Genomic DNA, 26,372 nt, shown 5'->3' on the forward strand with positions numbered 1-26,372 from the left:
AGTGTTATCAGAATAGGTAATGTGATCAATGACAATGAATGTATCACTGAAAGTTTTTAAAAAGACAGCTTCAATTTATGCTTCAATCTTTACATGCATAATGGATAAGATGGGTGTTGGCAGTCTTATCTGTTATGGGTGTAACCTTAATTAAAACATGTATTCTGGAAAAGGCAAAACTGTGGAGGCAGTAGAAAGGTAGATGGTTGCCAAGGGTTGAGGTAAGGGAGGGAGTGGTGGATGATAGGTGGAGGACAGGGAATTTTTAGGATAGTGAAACTATCCTGTAGGATACTATAATGGTAGATACAAGTGATTACAGATTTATCAAAAACTATAAAACGTACAGCATGAAGAGTAAACTATGAACTTTAGTTAATAATTATCAATATTGGCTCATCAACTGTAATAAATGTACCACATTAATACAACATGTTAATAATAAGGGACTATATGTTCGTGAGGTAAGGAGGTATATGGGAACAGAATTAGAATTCTCAGTATTTTCTGATCAATTTCTCTGTAAACCTAAAAGAAACAATAAAAATATAGTCTATTAACTTTTTTAAAAAATTAAATGTTCATATTTAAAACTACAATGACTTGTCAGATTTAAGAGACAATTTAAATATTTTTCCGTGGTTTCTATTTTTCATAACAATTGAATATTTTTTAAAACTCTTGATAAAAATCTAGAAGAATATTTTTTTACATACCCTGTCCCTTGTTAACATCTGAGCTCTGTTTTTGTGCACAATTTTGATAATCCCTGGAGGCTGAACCCATGCTTCGCCATCTACCTGCACTGGGACTCCCTCATCACCAAATATAGTGATTTTTACCGTACGGCACTGAAATAAAACAAGTCATTTTAGAGAACAAATCATCCTGAGAAACCGACAATTGGCATTCAAGCTTGACTTTTTGTCCATTCCGTGGAATGGAATGTCTATTTTTCCACTTACCACGGCATGGTAACAACTGACACGACAAGAAAGTTCATATTTTATAGATGAACAGACAGCGTAGGAATCATTTGGAATAGCTTCCCCAGTGGCCCGAGTAGTGAGGTCAGGTCTGATCAGAGAAAACAAACCTGGGCTATTCGATGATGCTGCAGTTTAATGACCCTGGAAACTGCCATTTGCATGCTATCAAATATTGCAACGACTTCCAGGATCTTGTCATCAAATGATGGTGCAGCAAATATCTGAAAAGAAAACCTATATTACATTTCCCCTGATGAGGTTAAGGTTTCGATGAAGTGGCACATCAGCAATGTAAAGTCTGCGATATATATAGTAAAACCTACAGAAATAGTAAGCAGGAAAGTAAGTCAATTTTAATAGGAAATGATAGTCCAAGGACCACCCCCCCCCAAAAAAAAACCCACTGTAGATGATTTAATGTAAACAAACTTAATACAAAAGATTTAAAACCCACATGGATAAAATGTTCATGCCCTTCATAAAGCACTCTTTAAACCAGCGAACTATTCTATTCTAAATAATCCATCTTGGGGGGACCTAGGTGGCTCAGTTGGTTGAGCATCTGACTTTGGCTCAGGTCATGATCTCCCCATTTGTGACTTCGAGCTCCGTGTAGGGCTCTGTGCTGACAGCTCAGAGCTTGGAGCCTGCTTCGGATTCTGGGTCTCCCTCTTGCTCTGCCCCTCCCCTGCTCATGCTCGGTTTCTCTCTCTCTCTCTCAAAAATAAAATAAACATTAAAAAATTTTAAATAATCCATCTTGGCATAAAATGCATCAAATATCTGTTCACACATAACTCAGATGTCTTGATAAAATGATGCACATAATTTCAGGAAACCTAAAATACCCAGTTTACCTGGCATGTTCTTTTTTTTTTTTTTTTTTTTTTTTTAATTTTTTGTTTTCAACGTTTTTTTCTTTATTTTTGGGACAGAGAGAGACAGAGCATGAACGGGCGAGGGGCAGAGAGAGAGGGAGACACAGAATCGGAAACAGGCTCCAGGCTCTGAGCCATCAGCCCAGAGCCTGACGCGGGGCTCGAACTCCCGGACCGCGAGATCGTGACCTGGCTGAAGTCGGACGCTTAACCGACTGCGCCACCCAGGCGCCCCTACCTGGCATGTTCTAAGGGAAATCCTTCAATGTTTACAAGCAATATGTATAATGTGCTTTATATATTAATATGACAACTTTTTAGGGCATTTGAGAAGATGGTAACAGACACCTCAGAGGATAAAAATGATGCAGGCTTACTTTGTTTTGATGTTAAATGCATTCCCACAAAATCAATTTAATCAAACAATTTAAGTTCTGACTGTCTTACTTTGTCCCCTTTTTTCTCTCTTTGACTATATGATAAACAATTATGCCTCAGAAAAAAAAATTATTCAGCATAAAGCAGTATCTAAATTAAAACTGAAAATACCAGGGCATGAATTTGCAAACATTGATGATTTCTTGTCATTAAAAAAATTTTTTTTCAATGTTTACTTATTTTTGAGAGACAGAGCATGAGCAGGGGGTAGAAAGAGAGGGAGACACAAAATCCCAAGCAGGCTCCAGGCTCTGAGCTGTCAGCACAGAGCCTGACATGGGGCTCGAGCTCACAAACCGTGAGATCATGACCTGAGCTGAAGTCAGAGGCCTAACTGACTGAGCCACCCAGGTACCCCGATTTCTTATCATTTTTGTTAGCAGACTGCGTGGTTTTATTTTTTTTATTAATTAATTAATTAATTAATTAATTTTAATTGTATTTTTTTAATTTACATCCAAGTTAGTTAACATATAGTGCAACAATTATTTCAGGAGTAGATTGAGACTGCGTGGTTTTAAATCCTGTCTGTGCTACTTCCTATGTGAACTTTGTGTCAGTTTCTTCACTGGTAAAATTTAGATAAAAATCGTGATTGTCAGTAATGAATGTGAAGCTCTCAGAACACTGTCTGATTACCTAGGAGGAGTCATTAGCTTTATTTACCTTTATCTCCTTGATTTCTTCCCTTTAAGATATTTAAGAGTGGAAGAGTAGTTATGGGCTGACAAAAAGTTCACAGCTAATGTAAATTTTATAGTTCTTACATTATTTACATTATTATATGCGTTACATTGTTAAGTTGTGTTTTTTTCTCCTTTGACAGGAAAGTCTAAAAGGACGACAAACATAGACCTAAATGTTAACGGCCAAATGAGCCCTGTTAACATTTCTAAAAATAAAAATAATAGCCACATAGATGTAGAGTTAAAAGTACAGAAAGGTATTTTGGCAAGCAGAATAACGTCTCCCTTTCTACCCCAAAAATGTCCATGTTCAAATCTGCAGAAGTAGTGAATGTTACTTTACGTGGCCAAAGAGACTTTGCAGATGTGATTACAGGGGGAACCTTGAGAAGGGGAGATTACCTTGGATGATGCAGTGGGCCCAATGTAATCACAAAAGTCATTCAAAGTGGAAGAGAAGGGCAGGAGGGGAGATCAGAATGATGCACTGTGAGACTCAACCTGCCTTTGTTGGCTTTGGAGACGTTGGAAGGGGCCATGAACCAAGGAATACGGGCAGCCTCTAGAATCTAGAAGGCGCAAGGAAATACTTACATCATCTTCTTTAGTTCCACCCCAAAAGTTGGTGCCTCCGGCATAGCTGGGAATGTTCAACACTGCTATTCCTTGCAGACTGGGGAGAGGGATATACTGCCCATCACACTGTAAGGTAAAAAGCTTAGAAGTTAGAGAAAAAGAGCAAAACCACTAGTTGGGAAGCCACTAGAATGCCAAAGACAAAGGATGATGGAGGGAAGTGTGTTGGTAATGTTTGCTCTCCTAGAAACATATTCCTACACATTACCTTTATCTTATTTTTTTAACTAAAAAAAATTTAAGGTGTAAATTACTATAGTTGTTACAGAAAACCAACCTTAAAAATATTAACTTTTCTGCCTAGATTGGGAGGTACTTTTCTTTTTTTTCAAGTCACTTACATTTTCACTTGTATTAGGGTCATCTTTGTGCTTATTATAAGCATCCTTTTGAAAGCAAGCTGAGTGAGGGCGTCTGGGTCCTAGCCACCCCATCTAGCCCCTCTCAGAACTCCTGCTACTGGGCTGCCACTCTGTCACTAATGGTGGCTGGCCAAAACTCTGGGTGAGTTTCTCCAGTAGCCAAAACCAAAGCCAGGGAGAGAAAAACCATGCATGTCAGGAAGTATCTTATACTTACTGTGTCTTCTAATTAATCACAAAAATGAAAACTAAATTACCACTGAAATAGGAAACAAATATCATATGGCTGGTGAGTAATTTTACATGACATGTAAGTCAATTCTCAATCCTTCACCTTAAAAAAGAAGAGCTTGCAGATGTCATTCTTAAAATAGGGGCTATATTGTCATTAAATAATTCCTGCAATAAAAGATAATTAACGTAACTTTATAACATTGCCTTTTAATACCCAATCAAAATCATCTCCACTCCTTAGAACAAATGAAAATCCAATTCCAATCCATATTCAACCATTTGAAATAACTGAGAACATTTTATGCTTGATTGTACTCCTATAGGTATTTTTTACACCTTTCCTTTTTCATAAAAACACATTCAAAGGTCTATACTCTATCCAAAGGGCCAATCATGGTACACAGCAGGTGCTCAATGTGTATTTCTTAAAATGAACACACATTAAGTATTTAGTAGAATAATGAACTTTTTCTGAATCCAATAAATTGAACAGGTAGCTCTGTGTGCTTTAGAACAGCTGTTCAAATCATATCACTAACTTAAAGGAAATGGAAAAAATGCCAGTAACATCCATCTTAATTTTTAAATATATTTTTTAATGTTTATTTATTTTTGAGAGAGGGAGACAGAGCATGAGCAGGGGAGGGGCAGAGAGAGGGAGACACAGAATCCAAAGCGGGCTCCAGGCTCTGAGCTGTCAGCACAGAGCCCGATGCCAGGCAGGCTCGAACTCAGGAATCACGAGATCATGACCTGAGTTGAAGTCAGACCCTTAACCGACTGAGCCACCCAGGCACCCCACATCCATCTTAATTTTATAAGCGGTGATAAATCAAACCAGCCGATCATGTGGTTATGTTCTAGTGTGGAAGGCATAACGGGTTTATCTTTACTAAAACATTTAGTTGATAATGAATGAGCCAGTGCTCATTCCAGTATTAAGATAACACCTAAAATAATAACGCTCTGTTTAATCTACATACTTCTCTGTACGTAGGCTATACCTTAATTTAAAATATCTGGCTATAAAAAGACACAAGAAAGAAAGACATGCATATTGGCATAAACTATGAATCCTGGAACAAGGGTGAAAGAAAATAAAAGTCACAGAAGTTAGTAGACTTTTCAGAGCCAGATGGTCTCCAACCATCTTTCTCCTCTTATTGGAGGAGATTAAATAACTTTTGCTGTCCTTAATTTCCCATTTAAATTAGTAAAAAACTACTGAAAAATTTAAATGCTCAAGATCTCTTTTTAGTTTACTAACTATTGTTAGCAATAATTGGAACGAACATACATTTGAATTAAAACAGTCTATTTACTATAAATGTTTTTTTCAGGGATTTCTGAAACATCAGGCCATCATAGAATTGGGTCAAGATTTATAAACTTAAATGAGAAAATCTGTGAGAATCTGTTACAAACGCTCTCCTATAAATGCACTCTCATGGCTGCACCTTCTCACAGGGCACCAAGACTCCACAGTAGCATCCAAATTTCAGGTGCCAATGATAATGATAAGTGTATTGGTCATATCCAGGGTCTAGCCCTCCCTTAGTATAAAGTTGGTAATCACTTCCACTGAGTGTTTAAACACTCAAAGAGGAATTGAAGCCAATTGAGTTGCCCAAATGAAATTATTTTTCTAAGTAAGATAACATGAAATATCTTTACTTCAAGATGAACTTACCTCAAGTTGAACTCTCTGTTCTAAATTCTTATACGACCTTTGTAATAACTCCCGGGTTCCGAGGACTCCATACCACATCAAATTTTTAGTTCGGCTCCTGAAAATAAATATTGGCAGACATTTCAATAGCTATTATTTATTCATCTTTAAAGGCAGAGCAAGCAAAAGAGGTAATAAATGAAATTAAAGTGAAATTGCCTTGCTGTAATAACATTATAACTATTACCCAAAATTACCTGCATTTTTCAGGGTGTTCTTCTCTCTTATTATTAAATTCTAATGAAATTTTTGCGTCTAATCCAATCCCAAAGTAATTGTTCATGACACATTTTTCTGAATATCCATCTCTGTGATAATATGGAAAAGTACATAAGAGTCAATTTCAGATTCATAACAATTACAACTTGCACACAAAACAGCACTTAAAACCATTTAAGTTTCCATTCCTTACAGAAGAGAGTAAAACTTAGCAGGAATTATTTCCTGTTCATATGCCATGTGTACAACCCCAGTACATATGTGTAATTTTTGGTACATGTGCTAAAAGGGATAGGGGGCCACGCAGAGACAGAATCATAGTAACGCTTTTCTAAAACTTGTAATAAAACCTTGGTTCTTTTACTTCCTACGTGAGCCCTTTACTACATACATAAGTGGGAGGGTCTTGCAGTCAGGTGCCAATCCTCCTTTCTTGATCATTAGAAAGTCTCATCCGCTGTACTCTTATAAATGGACAAACTATATGTTAACTAACATGAATTTAAATTAAAAAAATATGGTGACGTCTTTGAGGAGTGTCATTAGAGAAATGAGATGTAACAGGAGAAAAATTATATGCAGAAGTAAAAGTTCATACTGAACTGCCAAAAAAAAAAAAAAAACCCAAAACAAAAAACAAACAAAAAAACACCTGTACTTTTAAGAAGGGAAGAGATCAATGTGGGCCAGATGCTTCCTGAAATAAATAATACAATATTCCAGGGAAAAGTGAATACAGGTATGCCTCATTTTGCCATAGGGAAATGGGCTAGACAGGACCTACCTCGAGAACAGATTCTGAAAACAACTGTGCTTCAAATGCATCAATGTACTCATCATCATCAACTTTTGAAATTTTCTGATGACCCCCTTTTTTTTTTTTTTAGCATTTATTTATTTTTTGAGACAGAGAGAGACAGAGCATGAATGGGGGGAGGGTCAGAGAGAGAGAGAGAGGGAGACACAGAATCTGAAACAGGCTTCAGGCTCCGAGCTGTCAGCACAGAGTCCGAAGCGGGGCTTGAACTCGTGAACCACGAGATCATGACCTGAGCCGAAGTCTGACACTTAACCGACTGAGCCACCCAGGCGCCCCTGATGACCCTTTTTATATGGGGAAGCATATTTCTTGTAACTCATTGACAATTTTACCGTTCGTATAAAGTAGAAACAAGAAAAGTCAAAACGAGATATTTACAAAAGTATTTCCTTACACGGAATCTGGATCTGGGTCAATAAATGGCGTTGCACCAAAAGGATCAATATTTGCCAGTAACATTTTGTTGATAATAGAACTCCCAGCAATTGAGGCAGCTAATCCTGCTCTTAAACCTGGACAGAAAAATAAATACATACAGGATCACATGTTAAGAAAAAAGATAAAGAGCCAGTGCATTGTTTTCAGACTTAATCTCAGATACCTTGCCCCCAAAGCATGATTTTCGGTGTCTAATCTTCTCATTATTCAAAACCAAAAACTATAACATTGGTGATTACAACCAGGATCCATATGTGGTCATAAAAAATGCAGCTGATGAAGACTCAAATAAGAGTCTCTTTGTGACAGTTTCTCATTTACCATTCTAGTGATTCTATACTTCAACAAGTAAATATTACCTCCTATGTTATAGCAAATAAGGCAGTAAATCTGTAAGGAATTTGCAATAAAGGCTGAATTAGCAAGAATGTCACGGTGTTACTACTTCCATATGCTCAAAGCATAGATAATAATATTCAATTAAAAGTATTAACAGATATACTAAGTGAAATCCCAGTGTTGGTATCAACAGTAAGTATGAAAATATTAAGCACAGGTATTTAAGAGCAGTATTGAACGTAAAAAAGTGAAGCATTTATCTTACCTCTAAATATGTAAAACCTCAAATTTATTTCAACAAGCAGTTAGCTTTCTACTAAGTAGTTACGATATTCAAAGCTAATCAATTTTATGATCTACCCAACCCAAAACTGAGGCTAGAAGCATTAAACTCTGCAAAGAAGAAAAATAACAAGGGCCTAAGGGAATAAACAAACAAAAAGGAAAGAATAGTGAAGAAAAGTATGTCTTGGAATTGAGAACCACTAGGAAATTAGGAAAAGTCCTTTTTTTAAGCCAATATTCCTTTCCTCAACAATGTGGTCTTCTTAGAAGATAATTATTCATTATTTCAGCTACAAAGTTTAGCTGGTTATTAAATAATCAAAATGAATTTTATTCTGTCATTTATTTTCATAGTTTTGAATCTGCCACGGCAGACTTAGTTATGCCAGTTTCTTTTATGTCTACATAAGTAAATAAATGGACAAAGCCACTATTTTGGTAAGAAAAGAAGCACACTTTAGACAGGTGAAGAATCAGGCTCCAGCCACAGAAAAGGATAATATTTTCTAAAATGTTTTAAGGTCAGGCATATTTACAGCTTTAGCCAGAAAGGTCATCTCATGGTTTCAGGTTTGAATAGAAATATAACCTCTAGACGTGGAGGTCTTTTTCCAGAATCAAACATGTTATGGGTTTATCTACTTTAATATTTCACTGAGATATAATTCACATACCATGAAATTCACCTTTTGAGTAAGTGCATAATTTGTCTGTTTGTAGTATATACACAAAGTTGTGCAATGATCACTACCATCACATTTAGAACATTTTTTATTACTCTACAAAAAACACCCTGTACCTGTTACTAGTCATTTTCCTTGCCCCCCATTCCCCACATCCTCAAACCCTGGAAACCACTCACCTATGTTCTCTCGGGACTTGACTACTCTGGGCATTTTATATAAATGTAATCATATAGTATGTGGCTTTTTATGTCAAGCTTCTTCACTAGGCATAATGTTTTCAGAGGTATTCATGTTGCAGCATGTATCAGTGCTTCATTCTTTTTTTTAAAGATTTTATTTTTAAGTAATCTCTACACCCAACACGGGGCTCAAACTCACAACCCTGAGATGAAGAGTTGCATACTCCCCTGACTGAGCCAGCCAGCACCCCCGTTCTTTGTTCTTTTTAATGAATAATAGTCCACTGTATGGATATTGTACATTTTGTTTTTCCATTCATCAATTGATGATTATTTGGGTTGTTTCTTCTAATTGGCTATTATGAGTAATGTTGCTATAAACAGTAACATACAAGTTTTTGTGTAGACGTGTATTTTCACTTCTCATGGGTGTATACCTAGTAGTGGGTTTTTGGGTTATATGTTAACTCTGTTTAATTCTTTGAGGAACTGCCCAACTGTTTTTGCAAAATGGCTGCACCATTTCTTTTTTTTTTTTTTAATTTTTTTTTTCAACGTTTTTATTTATTTTTGGGACAGAGAGAGACAGAGCATGAACGGGGGAGGGGCAGAGAGAGAGGGAGACACAGAATTGGAAACAGGCTCCAGGCTCCGAGCCATCCGCCCAGAGCCTGACACGGGGCTCGAACTCACGGACCGCGAGATCGTGACCTGGCTGAAGTCGGACGCTTAACCGACTGCGTCACCCAGGCGCCCCATGCTGCACCATTTCATATGCTAACCAACAAAGTATAAAAGTTCCAATTTTTCCACATCCTTGCCAATATTTGTTATTATCTGCCTTTTTTGATCATAGCCATCCCAGTAAAGTGAAGTGGTATTTCATTGTGGTTTTGATTTGCATTACTCTGATTACTAATGAAGATGAGCATCTTTCCATGTGTTTATTGGCCACTTGAATATCTTTTTGCAAGAGATCCTTTGCCCATTTTTAAATTGAAGTATTTGTCTTTACTGTTGAATTTTAAGAGCTCTTTATATATTTTGAATACTAGTCCCTTATCACATATACTATTTACAAATATTTTCCTTTATCCTATGGATTGTCTTCTTTCTTTCTTCCTTTTCATTTATCCTTTTTGATTTATGAGAGGAGAAAGTTTCATGGAAAGCCACAACAACCCAGAATCTGCAAAAACTAAAAATCAATGTATCATTTTGATGATGGCATATTGTCAGTTCACCAGACCAACTACCCCTCCTCACTTTGAGGGAAAATTGAAAAGCTGAGCAAAATGTAAAATGAATTTATTTGAAGATCATTAAAGAGGTAGACCAAAGATGAGGGCTTACCAACCAACCATTAGAAAAGGAGGATGACTCAGTCAGGTGAGCCCAGGACTCAGGGATAGCTCTTTTTTTGTTTTGTTTTTAACTTTTTTTCTAATTTTTATTTATTTTTTTTGAGAGAGTGAGCACATGTGTAAACGGGGAGGGGCAGAGGGAAAGAGAATCTTAAGCTCAGCATGGAGCCTGATGCAGGGCTCAATCTCACAACTGTGAGATCGTGTCCTGAGCTGAAATCAACAGCTGGACACTTAACCGACCGAGCCACACAGGCGTCCTTAACTTTTTACTTTATATTATTGTGGTAAGAACACTTACTATGAGACCTACCCTCTTAACAAATTTTTAAGTGTACAAGGCAGTATTGTTAACTCTAGGTACAATTTTGGACACCAGATCTCGAGAACTTACTCACCTTACTTAACTGAAATTTTATGCAGCTTGACTGGCAACTCCCCATTTCCTCTTACTTCTAGTTGTTGGCAACCACCATTCCACTCTTTGATTTTATGGTTTTGACTATTTTAGGTACTTCATGGAAGTGAATCATGTAGTACTTGTAATGTTGTGACTGAATTATTTCACTTAGCATAATTTCCTCCAGGTCCATTCACATTATGACAGATTACAGATTTTTTTTTTTAAGCTGAACAATATTCCAGTGTATGTATATACCATGTGTTCTTTATCCACTCATCACTCAGTGGACATTTAGGTTGCTTTCACGTCTTGGATGTAGTGAATAGTGCTACAATAAACATGGGAGTGCTAATATCGCCTCAAAATAATGATTTCAATTCTTTTGATAAATTCCCAGAGTGGGATTGCTGGATCATATGGTAGTCCTAATTTTAGTTTAAAAAAAAAATTTTTTTTAATGTTTATTTTTGAGAGAGAGAGAGAGAGAGAGAGCAAGCAGGGGAGGAGCAGAGAAAGGGAGACACAGAATCCGGAGCAGGCTCCAGGCTCTGAGCTGTCAGCACAGAGCCCAATACGGGGCTTGATCCCACAAGCTGTGAGATCATTACCTGAGCTGAGATCAAGAGCTGGACACTTAACTGAGCCATCCAGGCACCTCACATCCTCCCCAACACTTGATGTCTTTTGATTTTTTTGTTTGTTTGTTTGTTTTTTGATAATAGCCATCCTGAGTAGTGTGAGGTGACAGCTCATTATGGTTTTTAATCTGCATTTCCCTGATGGTTAGTGACCTGAACATCTTTGGTTTGGTACCAGGGTAACACTGGCCTCAAAGAATGAGGTGGAAAATGTTCCTTCCTCGTTTAGTTTTTGGAAGAGTTTGTGAACTGCTGATATTAATTCTTTAAACACTTGGCAGAGTTCATTAGTGAAGTGATTTGGACCTGGCCTTTTCTTTGTAAGAAGTTTTGTTATAGGTCTAGTTAGATTTTCTCTTCTTGAATCGGTTTTGTGGGAATAAGCTTAGGAATTTTCTGAGCCTCTGCCAATGGGTTAACAAGGCATAAAGAATTAGAAAGTCATAGGATGTTCACACCCAAGTTTGGGTAAACAAGATTAGGTAAGTAAGATTAGATAAGATGGAGCAAAGGCCCCAGTATAGATAGGGCGGGGCAAAAGCCCCAGTATAGGTAAGGCCTGGGCACAGGCCTCAGTATAGATAAGGTGGGACAAAGGCCCCAGTATAGGACAAATGTATATGAGGTAAACAAGATTAGGTATTCAGGGCGGAAACAACCCCCAATTTAGTACTTACAATAGCAGAAAGCTGCTTTCGCAGGAAGGAAGGACCAAATTAGGTAAACAGGTAAATAAGGCTAGAGACTGAAGCAGGGCAAAGTTGCCCAGAGGGCAACTAGCTAATTAGCAAAAGAAAGGTGCCTTGTTGACCCTGAGGTAGCATGCTCTGTCTTTCTTGTCCCCTAGACCAGTTTAGGTAAACAGAGGTGGTGCCTCATGTCTGCTATAAACAACCTTCTGCCCAACACCAGGATTTTGTTTTGTATTAACCCAAATCCCTAACCCCTGCATATCTTCAAAACCCCCTTTCCCTCACGCCCATGAGTTAATGTTCACGATTTCACTGTCTCTTTGTGCACACCCATCACCACGTTTGTAAGCCTTCTGATCCTAATAAAAACAGAACAAGGACCCTTACTCGGGGCTCTTGTCTTCTCCTGGACATCAGCTTCTCTCTCGCATTTTTAATTCTGCATCCCACTTTCTTGCTAGACAAGAAAGAACTCCAGACCCAGAGTCTACGACACAGTTTTAGTAGTTTGCATGCTTCTAGGAGTTTGTCCATTTCATTGAAGTTATCTAATTTATTGCCATGTAATGTTGATAGCTTTCCCTTATTTATAATCCTTTCTATTTCTGTAAGGTTGTTAGTGATATCTTTCCTCTTTTATTCCTGATTTCAGTAATTTGAATCTTCTTTTATTTCCTTGGTCCCTCTAGATAAAGACTTGTCAATTTTGTTGAACTGTTCGCAGAACCAACTTCTGGTTTCATTGATTTTCTGTATTGTTTTGTATTCTCTTTGTCATTTATTTACACTCCAATATTTCTTCCTTCCTTCCTAGTGATTGCTTTCAGTATGTTTGCTCTTCTTTTTCCAGTTTATTAAGGTGGAGAGTTAGGTTTTGAGATCTTTCTACCTCTTTAATATAGGCCTTTACAGCTATAAATTTCCCTCCAAACACTTCTTTAACTACATCAAGTAAGTTTTGGTATGGTGTATTTTTGTTTTCATTCATATCAAAGGATTTCAAAATTTTTCTTATGGTTTTTTTTTCTTTAACCCACATATTGCCACATTCCCAACATTTCCATCTGTTATGGATGTCTAATTTCATTCCATTGTGGCCAAAGATCATCCTTTGTATAATATCTCAATCTTTCTAAATTTATTGAAAGTTGTTTTATGGCTTCATATATGGTCTATCCTGGAGAATGTTCCATATGCACTAGACAATGTGCATTCTGTGGCTGTTATGTGGAGTGCATTGTAGACATTTGTTAAGTCTACTTGTTTTATGTGTTTTTCAGTTCTTCTATTTCCTTGTTGATCTCTCTCTCTAGTTGTTCTATTCACTACTGAGAGTGGGATACTAAAGTCTCCAACTATTATTATTTTTGAATTGCAATTCACCTTTTAAAAGAGCATGTAGGAGAGACTGACTTTAAGGGTGTAATTTGGGATCCAATCTACCCTGGAATAAATCTTGACAGTTCTCACTAGGTCAAACAACTGGAACTTAAGGAGACATCTGAGACATCTCTATTTTCCTCCTTCCCTGCTGTACAAGTTCTTTGGTTTTCACTAGCACTAACTGAATCCCGAGGTAAATTCATCTCATCAGAGCTGGCATAGATGCCTCAGATGTTCCAAAACGAAGCAATATTAGTAGTCTAAAAATGACTACAGAGAGACCTGTGGCTTACAACTAAAAGGAAAGCTGTGGAGATACTTAAGAGGTAGTAGAACATAGGATTAGATTTACCCAAGGTGCTTAATAAATGCAGATTCTTGAGCTCTATTCTAGATAAAATTTCTCAGGGCAGGGCCCCAAAACATATATTTTAATACTTCCAAGGTAATTCTTACACACACACACACACACACACACACACACACACACACACAAGTCTAAGGATCTAGAGTCTGGTTGATAAGAGTGACAAGAACATTCTCTCAAAGGGACATTTATCTTTCAGACCACATTTCAATAGTTCATGGAAGTGAATACTTAATACATTTTCACAGAAATACTTAAAAAAATACCATGTTTCAGAATCTATACTACCTGGGCAGATTATTCTGGTGTTGAGCACAGGCAGGTTTTCTTTGCTGGTTGCCACAGCTGGACCAGGGCCAGAGTCAGTTTGGGAACGACTTGCCCGGCCATCTGGAGACCGAGGTGCAGGTGCAGTTTTAACTGTTGGCAAAAAGTCCCAATTATAAAAAAGATAATGGTAAAGCTATTAAAGTAATCAAGTCCTTATAAATTCAGGACATAAGATAGTTTAATGCATGTTGAAATCAATTAGCAGAACTGAAAATATTACATTGCGTTTACCTATTCTTTTCCCTTTGTTTTCACTTTCTTGAGATTTACTGAACGGAGGGATTTTGCCACGGGTCTTGATCACTCATTTCAAACAGATGGAGATCAGTAGAACATAGACGCCTATCATAATTAAAGCTCAGTAATACTCATAATTTGAATGTGACCAACCCATAGTGTTTTATGTAGGTGATGAATCGTGGGAATCTACCCCCAAGACCAAGAGCACACTGTATACACACTGTATGTTAGCTAACTTGACAATAAATTATATATATATATAAACAAAGATAAAAAGAAACTTTGAAGGCTGATGATTTTTGCAAATGGAACATATGTGTTATAATGTATACTACCAATGCATTCTTTTTGTCATAAATGTTGAGTGATCAGAATTAATTAACATAGTTCCTACAGCTAATGTGTGAAACATGAGTTAACATTGTCTTCTATACATGAAAGGAAGATGGTATTTTTTTTCAAATGAAACCGACATATGTTTCCTGCACTTCTCAATTAATTATAAATTCATAACAATGATTTACCCAGAACGGTTCTATCATATTCTTGTAAATGCTCAATACATTTAAAAAGTTATACCAAACCAGAATTTTTCTCAAAGTAAACAACAAAAAAGGAAATTTAATTCTGTCTAAACTGGGGTAATTTTTAATGGAGAGCAAATAGTATCTTTAACTCAATTAGGAGCTATTGGCAGGTGTTTTAAAAAAACCAGTAATCCTCAAACTCAATTTAAAAATACTTGAAAATTTAATTATCTTTACTCTCCCTAAGACTAATTACAAACTAACCATATTAATCTTACACTCTCTTCTGTCTCTTCAAAAACAGTCCAGTTGTACTAAAGAAAAGTAGCAGAACAGCTCACTTTTTTCTTTTTTTTGGACAGATGTGAGACCTGGGGCTAATTTCTAATAAAAACAATCTTTTGATATTCATCTCTGATCAAAAGCAGACAGCATCTTAGTGACTAAGATTGATGTAATATTGCAGGTAACTAAATTACTGTTTCATGGTTTTTCTTAAACATAACATCTCATTGATCATAGTAACATACTGTATTATACATTTCAGGCATATGAATTATTGCATAATTTAATAATATAATGAACGTTCTTAAAAAAATAACGATTATTTAATACAGAAATGCTTCAATTGCTACTGACTCCCACTAAATTGGATTACTAGCTAGAAAACAAAATCAAATATTGCAACATTAAAGACTTGTATAAATTTATGTCTATTTCAATATCAATATCTATAGTTGCATACCCATATGTTTCAGTTTTCTTTGCAGACTACAATGCAAGTGCTCAGTTCATGAGACTATAGTAAGATGGGGTGGTAGCTGGTTGGGAAACCAGCTACCGTTTTACAGTGAGTGCTGAAACACCAATCGTCCCAAGAGAGCCTTCCTTATCTTAGGGAAAATTGTCATGCAGCATATTGTAAGAATGCCATTTGCAGTCCTGCTTAAGTCAACTTCGTTAAGGGATGAAAACACACAAGTCAGCTTATTAAATTCTAGATGAAGTAAATTTGAGACGATACAATGAAGCTTCCAAAGATTTTGACAGGATGTAATGATAGATCCAAATTGAAAAGATAAAAGATCAGAGGGATGAGCATAAACTACTATCATTAGATTTAAAAAAAAATCACTTGCACAAAACAGGAGGAAAACAGGCTTATATGGCATTACTATAGAACACTCCATAACAAGAACTCTTAGGGAAGCCTTCGAAAACCAAAATTGCCCAGAATGTGTAGTGTATGGCTAGCGGCGTGCTATTATCTGGAGGGCTGCATTCAAAATGGGGCATCATATTGACCAATTGAGTGCAACCAGAAAAACAAAAAAGTTTGAAATCAAGTTAAAAATTGGTAAAAGAATTAGGAGATAATATGGAAAAGAAGATATAAGGGGTAGAAGAGGATATGATGCCATGAAAGCTGTTTTCAAAGGTCTGCCACATGGTAGAGTTATCTTCAATACTGTGAGGTAATGTATAGGAAATTGTTTTTAACTATTCATAAAGCACCACACAAACGCCAGCAGTTGTTGCTATTAACATTATCACACATAAAACTCCATTAGTTAGTGTGATCATGGGTAGAAATTTAAGAAGAAAATATAAAGCTGAATATAGAGAAAAGCTTTCTAACAATTGAGAGCTGATGTTAAGAATGGGATGTATTGAAAGTGAGTGGCGGGGCATCTGGCTGGTTCAAATGGGAGAGCCTGGGACTCTTGACCTTGAGGTCATGAGTTCAAGCCCCACGCTGGGTGTAGAGATTACTTAAAAAAAAATACAATATTAAGAAAAAAAACAAAAGAAAGTGAGTGGCCATCTGTCAAGAGGGTTATAAAGTACGCCTGTATTGGATTATATGCTGCGACAGGGACCGTTAAGGTCCCTACAGTCTAAGGTTATAGAGTTGAGTCGTGTGCTGAAATAGGTACACGTAAAGTCTAAAAGGGCTAAGGTTGTAGAATATGTATGCATTGGTTGCATGCCAGACATGTGAGGTCTAATTTCAAAGTTGCTAAGAGTTTCACATATAATTAAGGAGAATTCTTTGGAAGTTAATGTAATTAGTAGCAACGGCAGTGGCAGGAATAGCACTGGTAATAGTGATAATGACTGCAAACACTCTTTCAGAGCACTATGTACCTGACTCTATTCTAGGCACTCCACATATCTTAACTTCCTCAACCTTCACAACAGGTAGGCATGTCATTATCCGCATTTCACAAACGAGGAAAGCACAGAGAAATGAAGCAATCTGCCCAAGTGCATATGTAATGAAAATAAAGCAAAAGCTTAATGAACGCAGTTCTGATTTAATAGTGTTGACTTTTCATTAGTATTATGTGATTACTTTCATATTACTTCTCAGCTTCATTAATACTTTAATTTCTGCTTTGTTTTATTCTACTAAATTAACAGCTATTCCTTTATACAATCTGAAATATTAAAAATATAAATTCATCTTTGAACTTCAACAGGCAACTACATATTAATTTCCTGGAAAAAATAATTTTAGTAGAGATAGGGTTGTAACTAGATGTCCAGTGATTTTAGAGATTAATGTAGCAATAGGAAATTCGCAAACCATCCGAGCTGATCAGTGGAATTCAAGGGACCGCTAAACTACTGACATGCCAAATTTCGTGCCTGTGGGACCTACTGCTTTCACAGAATTCTCAAATGCATCTGTAGGCTAAAAACAGGTTAAAATCTGTTGATTTAGGTGTTTCTTCCTTTTTTCTTGAGGAAAATGAAGATATTTAGCTATGGTTGGTCCCAGAATCCTTAGTTCATTATGATGATCTCCAGATTATCTGATAAAAAAGGGATGTGACCACTTGACAATACTCTAAATGTTACCTTTATTATTTTACTATTCACGAATATCTAAGCTTTAACTTTTGAAAAGCCTTGTTAAAATTAAAATACAAAGTTTATTACAAACCGATAAGCCTTTTGAAAAGTAAAAGCAGAATTACATTTTATTGAATTCCAAAATAATTAGTTTTCTTACCAGTTGAAGGCTCTTTTGCACCATCATCTTTAGATTCTTCTTTAGATTCATCTGTTTCTGTGCTATCATTATCGAATGACTGGCTAACTGGTTCACAAGGGTGAACACTCTGTTCATCCAGAACTTTAAGTAGTAGGAGAGAAATATGTTTGGACAAGTAAAAGTAAAATCCATAAATATTAATGTATGCTTAAAAAGGAAAATGAAACATAAACCAAAAGAAATTCCATATTCACAAATTAATACTAGTTGATAAGTTTGGGGTGATGTCTCTAAGTACTAGAGATTATACAACTAAATATTTAAAATTGTAAAAGTTATATTTTTACCAGAAGAAAAAAATAAAAAATTTGAGAATGAAATACAAGTCCAACTATAAGTTATAACCTATAAAAGGGATTTCAATGTTAATTTTTAATTAAAGTTAACTTTAGTCCACTATTAAAATTCTAAGAGAGGTATATACATTATATTAATACAAAAAATTAAAATATAGGTGGAGCTTTTACAAACTCTTTAAAAAACAACATAAACATTCAGGAAACAAATTTAAGAAAGTATTTTCAAAGTAGTTTACAGGTTTGATTTTCTTTGAGAACTCAACAGATTCTAATGACGTAGAAGATATTTAAAATTTTATAATTATTACTTAATTTTCAATATTTCCAGTGTACTTTATCTCTGAGATGTTACTTTATTTAACATAAACATGCTGATCCTTACTACTAAAACAAGAGAGGGGATAAATTTCATTCTAATGGCCCTATCTTCTGTCTTGCCTGAAAATTTTCTATGTGTGTATAGCCTGACCAGTGTGAAAATTCCATTGTGCTTGCAATATAAGAATGCTGCTAACTTCTTCAAAAGCTGATTTCGTTCATGTGTACCTTTGCCGGCTTCTTCAATGACTTGCCTCACTGCTTTCTTTAAACTGTTTGCCCGCAACATTATTTCGTTTGGTCTCACAGCTTTCTGGGAGGAAGGTTTTGCAGGGTCATCGGTGAGTTGTTCTTTGTTTTCACACAAAGATTCTTCACTGGAAGATTCCACGGTATCTTCTTCTACAATGAGAGAGCTGATGCCTGGGAGAACGGGGGCAGCCTGGGAATCTGTGTGCAAAGCTTGAAGCAGTTGTTCAAGCTTTTCATTTAGGACTGAACACTAAGAAAACAAAAATACACTAATGAATCTCCATTTGGTGGGAATGGAAAATGATAATTTAAGTGAATGGCTTCTGATTTTAGAGGAAAGATGCCTATATTAATATTTACCATTAACAGGCCATCTATTATAGATTATACTTTAGATAGTTTATGGACTAAGTAATCTATCATTTTTAAAAGAAGTACAATTATGTGAATTTTTACATGCACGTCCAGAATATTCCAATTCTACCATCTTTATATAACTATTTTCCCTTAAAAGAAAGTCTCTATTATCTTTATATAGTTGTTTTTTCTTAAAAGAACAAACACATTAAAGTGACACATTACGCAGAAAATTTACACGTTACACAGAAAATTTATGCATTATAGAGAATATTGCATAAACTTTTTAAAGTAATCAATGTATGGTACTGTTTTGAGCATCACAAATTGCAGGTCTGGCTGAGCCTTGGTAAGCTCTCCTTCAAAGCTTTGGTTTTAAAAGGAGTGAAGGGCACCTAAGGGATTAATGGCTCAGAAAAAGCAAAAAAGGAAAATGCACAATGATAAAGAAGTAAAAGAAGATGGAGAAAGAAAAACCAGCTCTCGGACCTTGTTTCTGTCTGCTTCTCTTGAATGACTATGGGTAAAGAAATATTTAGGACTGAAGCTGTTGATGTGACTGCCTAATTTACCTTTTATTCCACACAAGTTCCAGTTCCTTCCGCCTCCATTTATTGGCCTTTGATGTCATGCTAACACAAGGTTACAGTGGAAATAGTTAACAGAAAAAAGTGTGGCTACAGAGGCCTTTCTGAAGCTCTCCACAGAGTAGAAAAACAAGAAGAAAAGAGGCTGAAAATGTCAAATGTATGTTTACTTCCATTTTCTTTTCCTTTCACTCAGTTAAACCACCATCGACAGCATGAATCTGGAGGAGACCATTCCTTTTCAAGCCCAAGAACCTTTTGTAAGAACTCCCTGTCATGAACATATGAGAGCAAAGAGAGTAGCTTTTAAGTTTCTTATGTTAGCCTCAGAAAGCTCATAAAGGGGGAAAACGTCTATAAAAAAAAAGGCAAAGCAAGAAACAGAACCCTGAAAGGGACCAAGGACCATACTGTCTGGGGAACTTAAGGAATGGCGCTAAGATGGATGGACAGAGCCTGACGCCCAGTTTGCCTGGAAATGGAAAGCCATTCCTCTCTCTGCACTGGAACACCAGTGGCTCTGCATCTCCCACCTGTGACCCGACTACTGTGCATTTCTCCTTCAAGATGTCAATCAGTAGGAAAAGGGATGAGTTATAAAATTCGTGTTGTCAGATGGTCTTCAGTAATGCAGTTTTCCTACCAGATAACCATAAAATAGAATATGTTTTAATCCCTTACATCTGATTCAAAAGGACTTTTTCTCTTGATTTAAGATGTTTTGGTAAGAAAGCCACTTAATCAATCTAGCTGTAAAACACCGTTCAATGCCAGCATTGTTAGTCAAAACTTTCATGCTCTAAAGGTGACCTGCTTACTTTATTGGCCACAGCATCAGCTGCAACAGCATTTTCCAACGTTTTTTCGTATGCCTTCTCTACTTTGGCAACAAAGTCCTTTACAGTTTCACATAGGATCCTTTGAGGAAAAGAAATGGTGAAATTCAGTAAACCCAGTAGGCTGATTTGGTTTGATTGACAAACATTTTAAAAACAAGCACAATTAGGTCAAAATATAGGGACCATTTGTATAAAAAACCCATACTCTTATCTGCTGTGTAACACGTACTATAGAAGTTCAAGACAATCTAAGTGATAAACGGAAATGTACATGAATAAACTTTGCTTTATATAATTTAACTAACAGTCCTTTTAAGGTTATAATAAGTCCTTCTCAAAAATTTAAATTAAATTCTTGAGAGGAGCATTTGTAAAATTTTTTTTTTTTTAACGTTTATTTTATTTTGGAGACAGAGAGAGACAGAGCATGAATGGGGGAGGGTCAGAGAGAGGGGGAGACACAGAATCCGAAACAGGCTCCAGGCTCTGAGCTGTCAGCACAGAGCCCGATGTGGGGCTCGAACTCACGGACCGCGAGATCATGACCTGAGCCGAAGTCAGCCGCTTAACCGACTGAGCCACCCAGGTGCCCCTTGAGAGGAGCATTTGTAGATCCCATCTACAAATTTAAAGCATTATCTCCGGCATCTTATATATTTTCATAACAGAACTTGCAATGTTGAAAAAACAAGGATAAGTTTGTCACTTAAAGTTGTCACTGTCACTCTAATGTTCATTATCTGGGTATCTTGAAAGTATATTGTTCCTAAAGAGGAAAGAGATTGTGTAGCCAACCTGCCACTTGGATTGAGTTATATTCTCTGCAAATCTATTTCCTTAAGGTGACCAGTATAGTCATAGGCAAGACTAATTTAATTTAGATTTTGTTAGTGTCAACAACATATGCTTTACTTGTTCCTTTTACATAAATTTGGTTTCTTTGCAATAGAAATAGATTAGGAGAAAAAATAATCTGAAACCCCAACACTGACGAAAATCTGTCTTTCAAAAGTCTTTGGGACTGGTGTTGAAACAATCCAACAGAATGGTATGTGACCAGCTTTTTGTAGCGTGGGCTTAGTGAGTCTGAAAACAAAATCAGAATTATTTTAAAACAATTATATTTCTCTTTATTATGGATACAGTTTAGGAATTTGAAGGAAAAAACAAGCAGGTTCCAGCAATTATTGTTTTCTATTATCCTCACAATTTTCTCTGGTATGTGAGTGATATAATGATTAAGTTTCCAGATATTTAAGTGTTATGAAATCAAGCCATTCAATAGATAGAGTACACACACACACTCCAAACGTTCACATTTATTATCTAAGAAATAAATGAATTATTCCTAACAATTTAACAATTTTTATTTTCTTTGTTGTTTTTTGGCAACCATCTCTAGATTTCACTCAGACAAAAAGTAGTATTTCCTAACCTTCAACCTTTCTGTTGGCTTTTTCAAAATTTTTAAAATTTTATTTATTTTTTATTTTCTTACTGTTTATTTATTTATTTTTGAGAGAGAGAGGCAGAGTGTGAGTGGGGGAGGAACAGAGCGAGAGGGAGACACGGAATCCAAAGCAGGGTCCAGGCTCTGAGCTGTCAGCACAGAGACCAACGCGGGGCTTGATCCCACGAACCGTGAGATCATGACCTGAGCTGAAGTCGGACACTTAACTGACTGAGCCACCCAGGCGCCCCTCTGTTGGCTTTTTAAAATCACAATTCTCCCGAGACTCTAGCTTACTATTTATTAGAGATGCATTCATGTGCTCCACCTCAAGGTTTGTCCTCTTTGTTCATGTATAGCACTTTTATAGAACTTGTTGAAATATTAAAGTGAGGCTATCGTGAAAGTTTTTCTATGAAGTTTACTGAAAGTTTCTCTAAGATGTCCCACCTCTAAGAAGAGGAGACACGGACAGTTTCTCCTCTTTACAGAACTCCAAAATAGACCTTTTCTTTGCTATTGTTACAACACTGCCCTGATATAATTTTCTGTCAGAATTTGTGAAATTGCATATGCCATAACATTATCATAACTACTTTTGCTGGCATTTTCCTAATTCTTAGGGACAGAGCCTGTTGGCCCATCGGCCTAGGAATGCAAGGGGCAACAAAGGTACCATGCTGTTGAGGCAGGTGGAGGCTGGAGGGGAGAGTACGATTCTGTGTTAGAGAATACTTGCCATGGAAGTTGTGGGGAAAATTAGAAGAAATGGTCTATCTTAGGATCCAGTAAGTTTCATATTCCAGAAGATATAAAATATGTACACTCGGGAGAAATGAACTAACTTTTTACTACACCTAAATAGTGACTGTAGAATTCTTAAAATTGAAATAAAACGTACACTAGTATGATTTCAAAATCATACTACCTGGGAACTTGCAAACTGGAGAAAAGCAATTTAAAGACGTATTTACTGTAGGGGTACCTGTGTGGCCCAGTCGGTTAAGCATCCAACTCTTGATTTCAGCTCAGGTCATGATCACCCTGTTTGTGGGTCCAAGCTCTGGATTGGACTCTGCACTGAAGGCACAGAGCCTACTTGGGATCCTCTCTCTCTCTCTCTCTCTCTCTCTCTCTCTCTCTCTCTCTCTTTCTCTCCCCCTCTCTCAATGTCCCTCCCCACTTGCTCTCTATCTCTCTCTCAAAATGAATAAAAAAATAAATAAATATATTTACTATAATAACGTAAAAGACATTCTCCAACTGATACAGTTTCCACTTTAATGCATAGACTTCCAGAAAACAGGTTTAAAAATCAAATAAATGAAAGTGGAACATGGATTTTCTCATAGAGTTATAAATATTTTTAATCCCTAATTATATTTTAAATTAATGTTAGTCATAACTTTGACAAGCTATTTCCAAGCATTTTATTTCTTTAGTTTTGTTCTCTTCCTTCCAAGTTGAACACAAATATGTAGTTGATTTTGCACCAAATATTCAGTTGGAGCCAACCATAGTCCACATTTAGCATGCTTGATGATTTCCACTATGATCTCAATCAGATTGTATTCATGGCATCTATACTTTTCATCACTAGTAGCAGTATCTTCATTTATCAATTTTTCACTTATATTTTTAATAGTGGCAAATGACAATAAAACATGCAAACACTACATGCAGAAAAATATGGCAATGGTGCCCAAACAGATGTGCATATTGGCAGGCAGGTATCATCTGAAAAATTCATTTTCCATCTGATATAAAGAAGTTCCAATCAGAAATTAAAGATGATTTTCAAATATCAATGCATAATATATAAAAAAAAACCATTACCTACTCTGTGCTCTGAGGAAAGATTGTAATAACTACATATCTTATCTCATCTATTTAATGGGGGAGAGGAGCTAGCCTAAATTATCTCTAAGATAGATTCCAAATCTAAAATTCTATGGTTCTAGGGGCATCTGGATGGCTTAGTCGTTTAAGTGTCCGACTTCAGCTCAGGTCTGATCTCACCGTTCTTGAGTTCGAGCCCCGTGTCGGGCTCTGTGCTGACAGCTCAGAGCCTGGAACCTGCTTCTGATTCTGTGTCTCCCTCTCTCTCTGCCCCTCTCCCACTCGCACTCTGTGTCTCTCTCAAAAATAAATAAACATTAAAAAATATAAATAAAATAAAATTCTATGGTTCTATGGCAATAGTTCCAATCTTACTATTTTTTTCTGGCCAGCGATCCCATATTCTAAGAAGTTTTATCCTCAGAACAACTTGCATTTACTTAATAACTTTGCTTTGTATTTTTATTAATAAATGACATCTATAATTGCTAGCTAATGCTTCTGATTCTCAGAAGGTAACTCATGTTTACAAAATTTCAAAATCAAAGAAATGTTGACATTATGTTGGTTAGTTCATAGTAACTACGTTAGTTAACCTACATATTAGCTATGCTAATGGAATATAGCATTTCCATAGTATTTTCAGCATTTAAAAAATAGTTAAAACAGCTTAGTCTGCTGGGAATTACTATTTTATAAAACAAGTTTAAACATGCACAAGGAGGTTAAAACATTCTTCCTGAATATTATATCATTTAACAAGTAACTAGCATTATCAAAGGAAGGGAATTATTTATGTTATCTAGGTGGTGGTTACAAGAATGTGTATGTGAATGTGAATGTGTGTGTGTATTCTTTTCTCTCATCACTTTGGGTACTTTACCGTGTATATGTCATGCCTTGATAACAATTTATTTTACCTTATTTTATTTTTATTTACTTTATTTAACTTTTATTTAATTTAATTTAAATTTAATTTTATTTTAGAGAGAGAAAGTGAGAGTGAGTGAACATGACTGAGGGAGAGGGGCAGAGAAAGAGAAAGAATCTTAAGCAGGCTCCATGCTCAGCATGGAGGCCGACGCAGGGCTCGATTCCATGACCATGAGATCATGACCTGAGCCAAAATGAAGAGTTGGATGCTTAACTGACTGAGCCACCCAGGTGCCCCGAAATTTTTTTTTTTAAGCAGGGAGAACTATTTTATACTTTACAAGTCTTAAAGGGACATATAACCCAAATGCAATAATTGAACCTTGTTTGGTTCTTGACTTGAATAAAACAACTGTTTAAAAAAAAACTTTGAGATAATTAGGGCAAATGGAATATGGATCGAGATGGTCTTAGAGAATTATTACTAATTTTATTAGACTTTTTAATAAGATTATTAGGTATATATACTGAAACTAGAATAAAAGGATTTCTGGGATTTGCTTAGAGATACTGTAGCATGGAAAAGTGGAAGTGGATGACAAAATTTTGACAGACACTGAAGCTGTGTGATGGGTATGGTGGGAAACCATTATACTAGTCTCTCTACTTTTATGTATGTTTGAAAATGTTCATAACAAAAATTAAATTTGAAATATACTATATTAATGGTACAAATTTACTACATTTTGTCCTTTCTTTTCAGTCTTAAATCTTTTTATGGCAAATCCCCCAAAATTTTAATCTGGGGTTATAAAGGCAAGACAGCTGGGCAGTATGGGAGCACACAGGAGTGACAAGAGGGGACCAGGGTTGGAATAGAATCTGCTTAGAGGCAAACGAAGGTCAGAGAGAAATCCAAAGCTAAAGTTAATAATAGTGGAGCCTAGAGAAAGAGCCAGGCCAAGGTCAAAGAAAAATTTGAATGTAATTGATTAAAACATGAGATGATGATACCATAATTTAATATAGCACTCTGGAGTTTATAAGCTCTATATTTATTTTACTACTCAACTTAAATCTCCTAGCAGTTCCATGAGAGAGGAAGGACATTCCTACACTTGATAAAACAGACCTGGGCCACAAAGCTACTAAATGGTTGAATCTCAGCTAGGACCTCAGATTTACTTCTACTTGGCCCAATACTGTGACTTTCAAACTGTGTTTTTCAACACTGTGTTTTTCAAACTGTTTTCCAGAAAGACTTCAAGGATTTTGCAAATACTTGATTCAAATTTCACTTAGAAATATAGGATATATATATATTTTTACATGCTCAAATAATCATTAGAAATATGAGAGACAAGTAATATGTTAGCTTTCACTTCAGAATTCACAGTTTTTTTGGGAAAATCTTAGACTATATTTGATGCAGTTTTCAGCTATTTCTGTGTTTTATTTTGGTTACATGTTAGTAAGGAAATTGTCTTCAATAATCAAAATAAAATACAGAAATAATTAGAAACTGCATCAAATAAAAAATTATAACTGTTATCTATAATCTCATTGCTTAATTTTTCTCACAAATGGCTAACAATTTAATCTTGTCCAATTTATTAATGACAACAAAATAGATTT

At 36.0% G+C, this 26,372-nt stretch overlaps 1 protein-coding gene across 3 annotated transcripts in view; it reads right to left on the bottom strand.

The window, feature by feature from the left end:
- The window catches only part of DGKH (diacylglycerol kinase eta), a 184,537-nt gene that overhangs the window by 27,732 nt on the left and 130,433 nt on the right, over window positions 1–26,372 (bottom strand). For all 3 annotated transcript variants that reach the window (XM_030311579.1, XM_030311572.1, XM_030311589.1), the window contains 10 exons: window positions 20,555–20,654; window positions 18,769–19,042; window positions 17,882–18,004; window positions 14,054–14,185; window positions 7,386–7,503; window positions 6,150–6,260; window positions 5,914–6,010; window positions 3,586–3,693; window positions 1,097–1,210; window positions 717–851 (listed from right to left, as the gene is read on the bottom strand). In XM_030311579.1, the coding sequence (XP_030167439.1) occupies window positions 717–851; window positions 1,097–1,210; window positions 3,586–3,693; window positions 5,914–6,010; window positions 6,150–6,260; window positions 7,386–7,503; window positions 14,054–14,185; window positions 17,882–18,004; window positions 18,769–19,042; window positions 20,555–20,654 (1,312 nt within the window). The remainder of the gene's footprint in view (window positions 1–716; window positions 852–1,096; window positions 1,211–3,585; window positions 3,694–5,913; window positions 6,011–6,149; window positions 6,261–7,385; window positions 7,504–14,053; window positions 14,186–17,881; window positions 18,005–18,768; window positions 19,043–20,554; window positions 20,655–26,372) is intronic.

The sequence above is a fragment of the Lynx canadensis genome, chromosome A1 (assembly GCF_007474595.2).
Source record: "Lynx canadensis isolate LIC74 chromosome A1, mLynCan4.pri.v2, whole genome shotgun sequence".
In the NCBI taxonomy this organism is placed as follows: Eukaryota; Metazoa; Chordata; class Mammalia; order Carnivora; family Felidae; genus Lynx; species Lynx canadensis.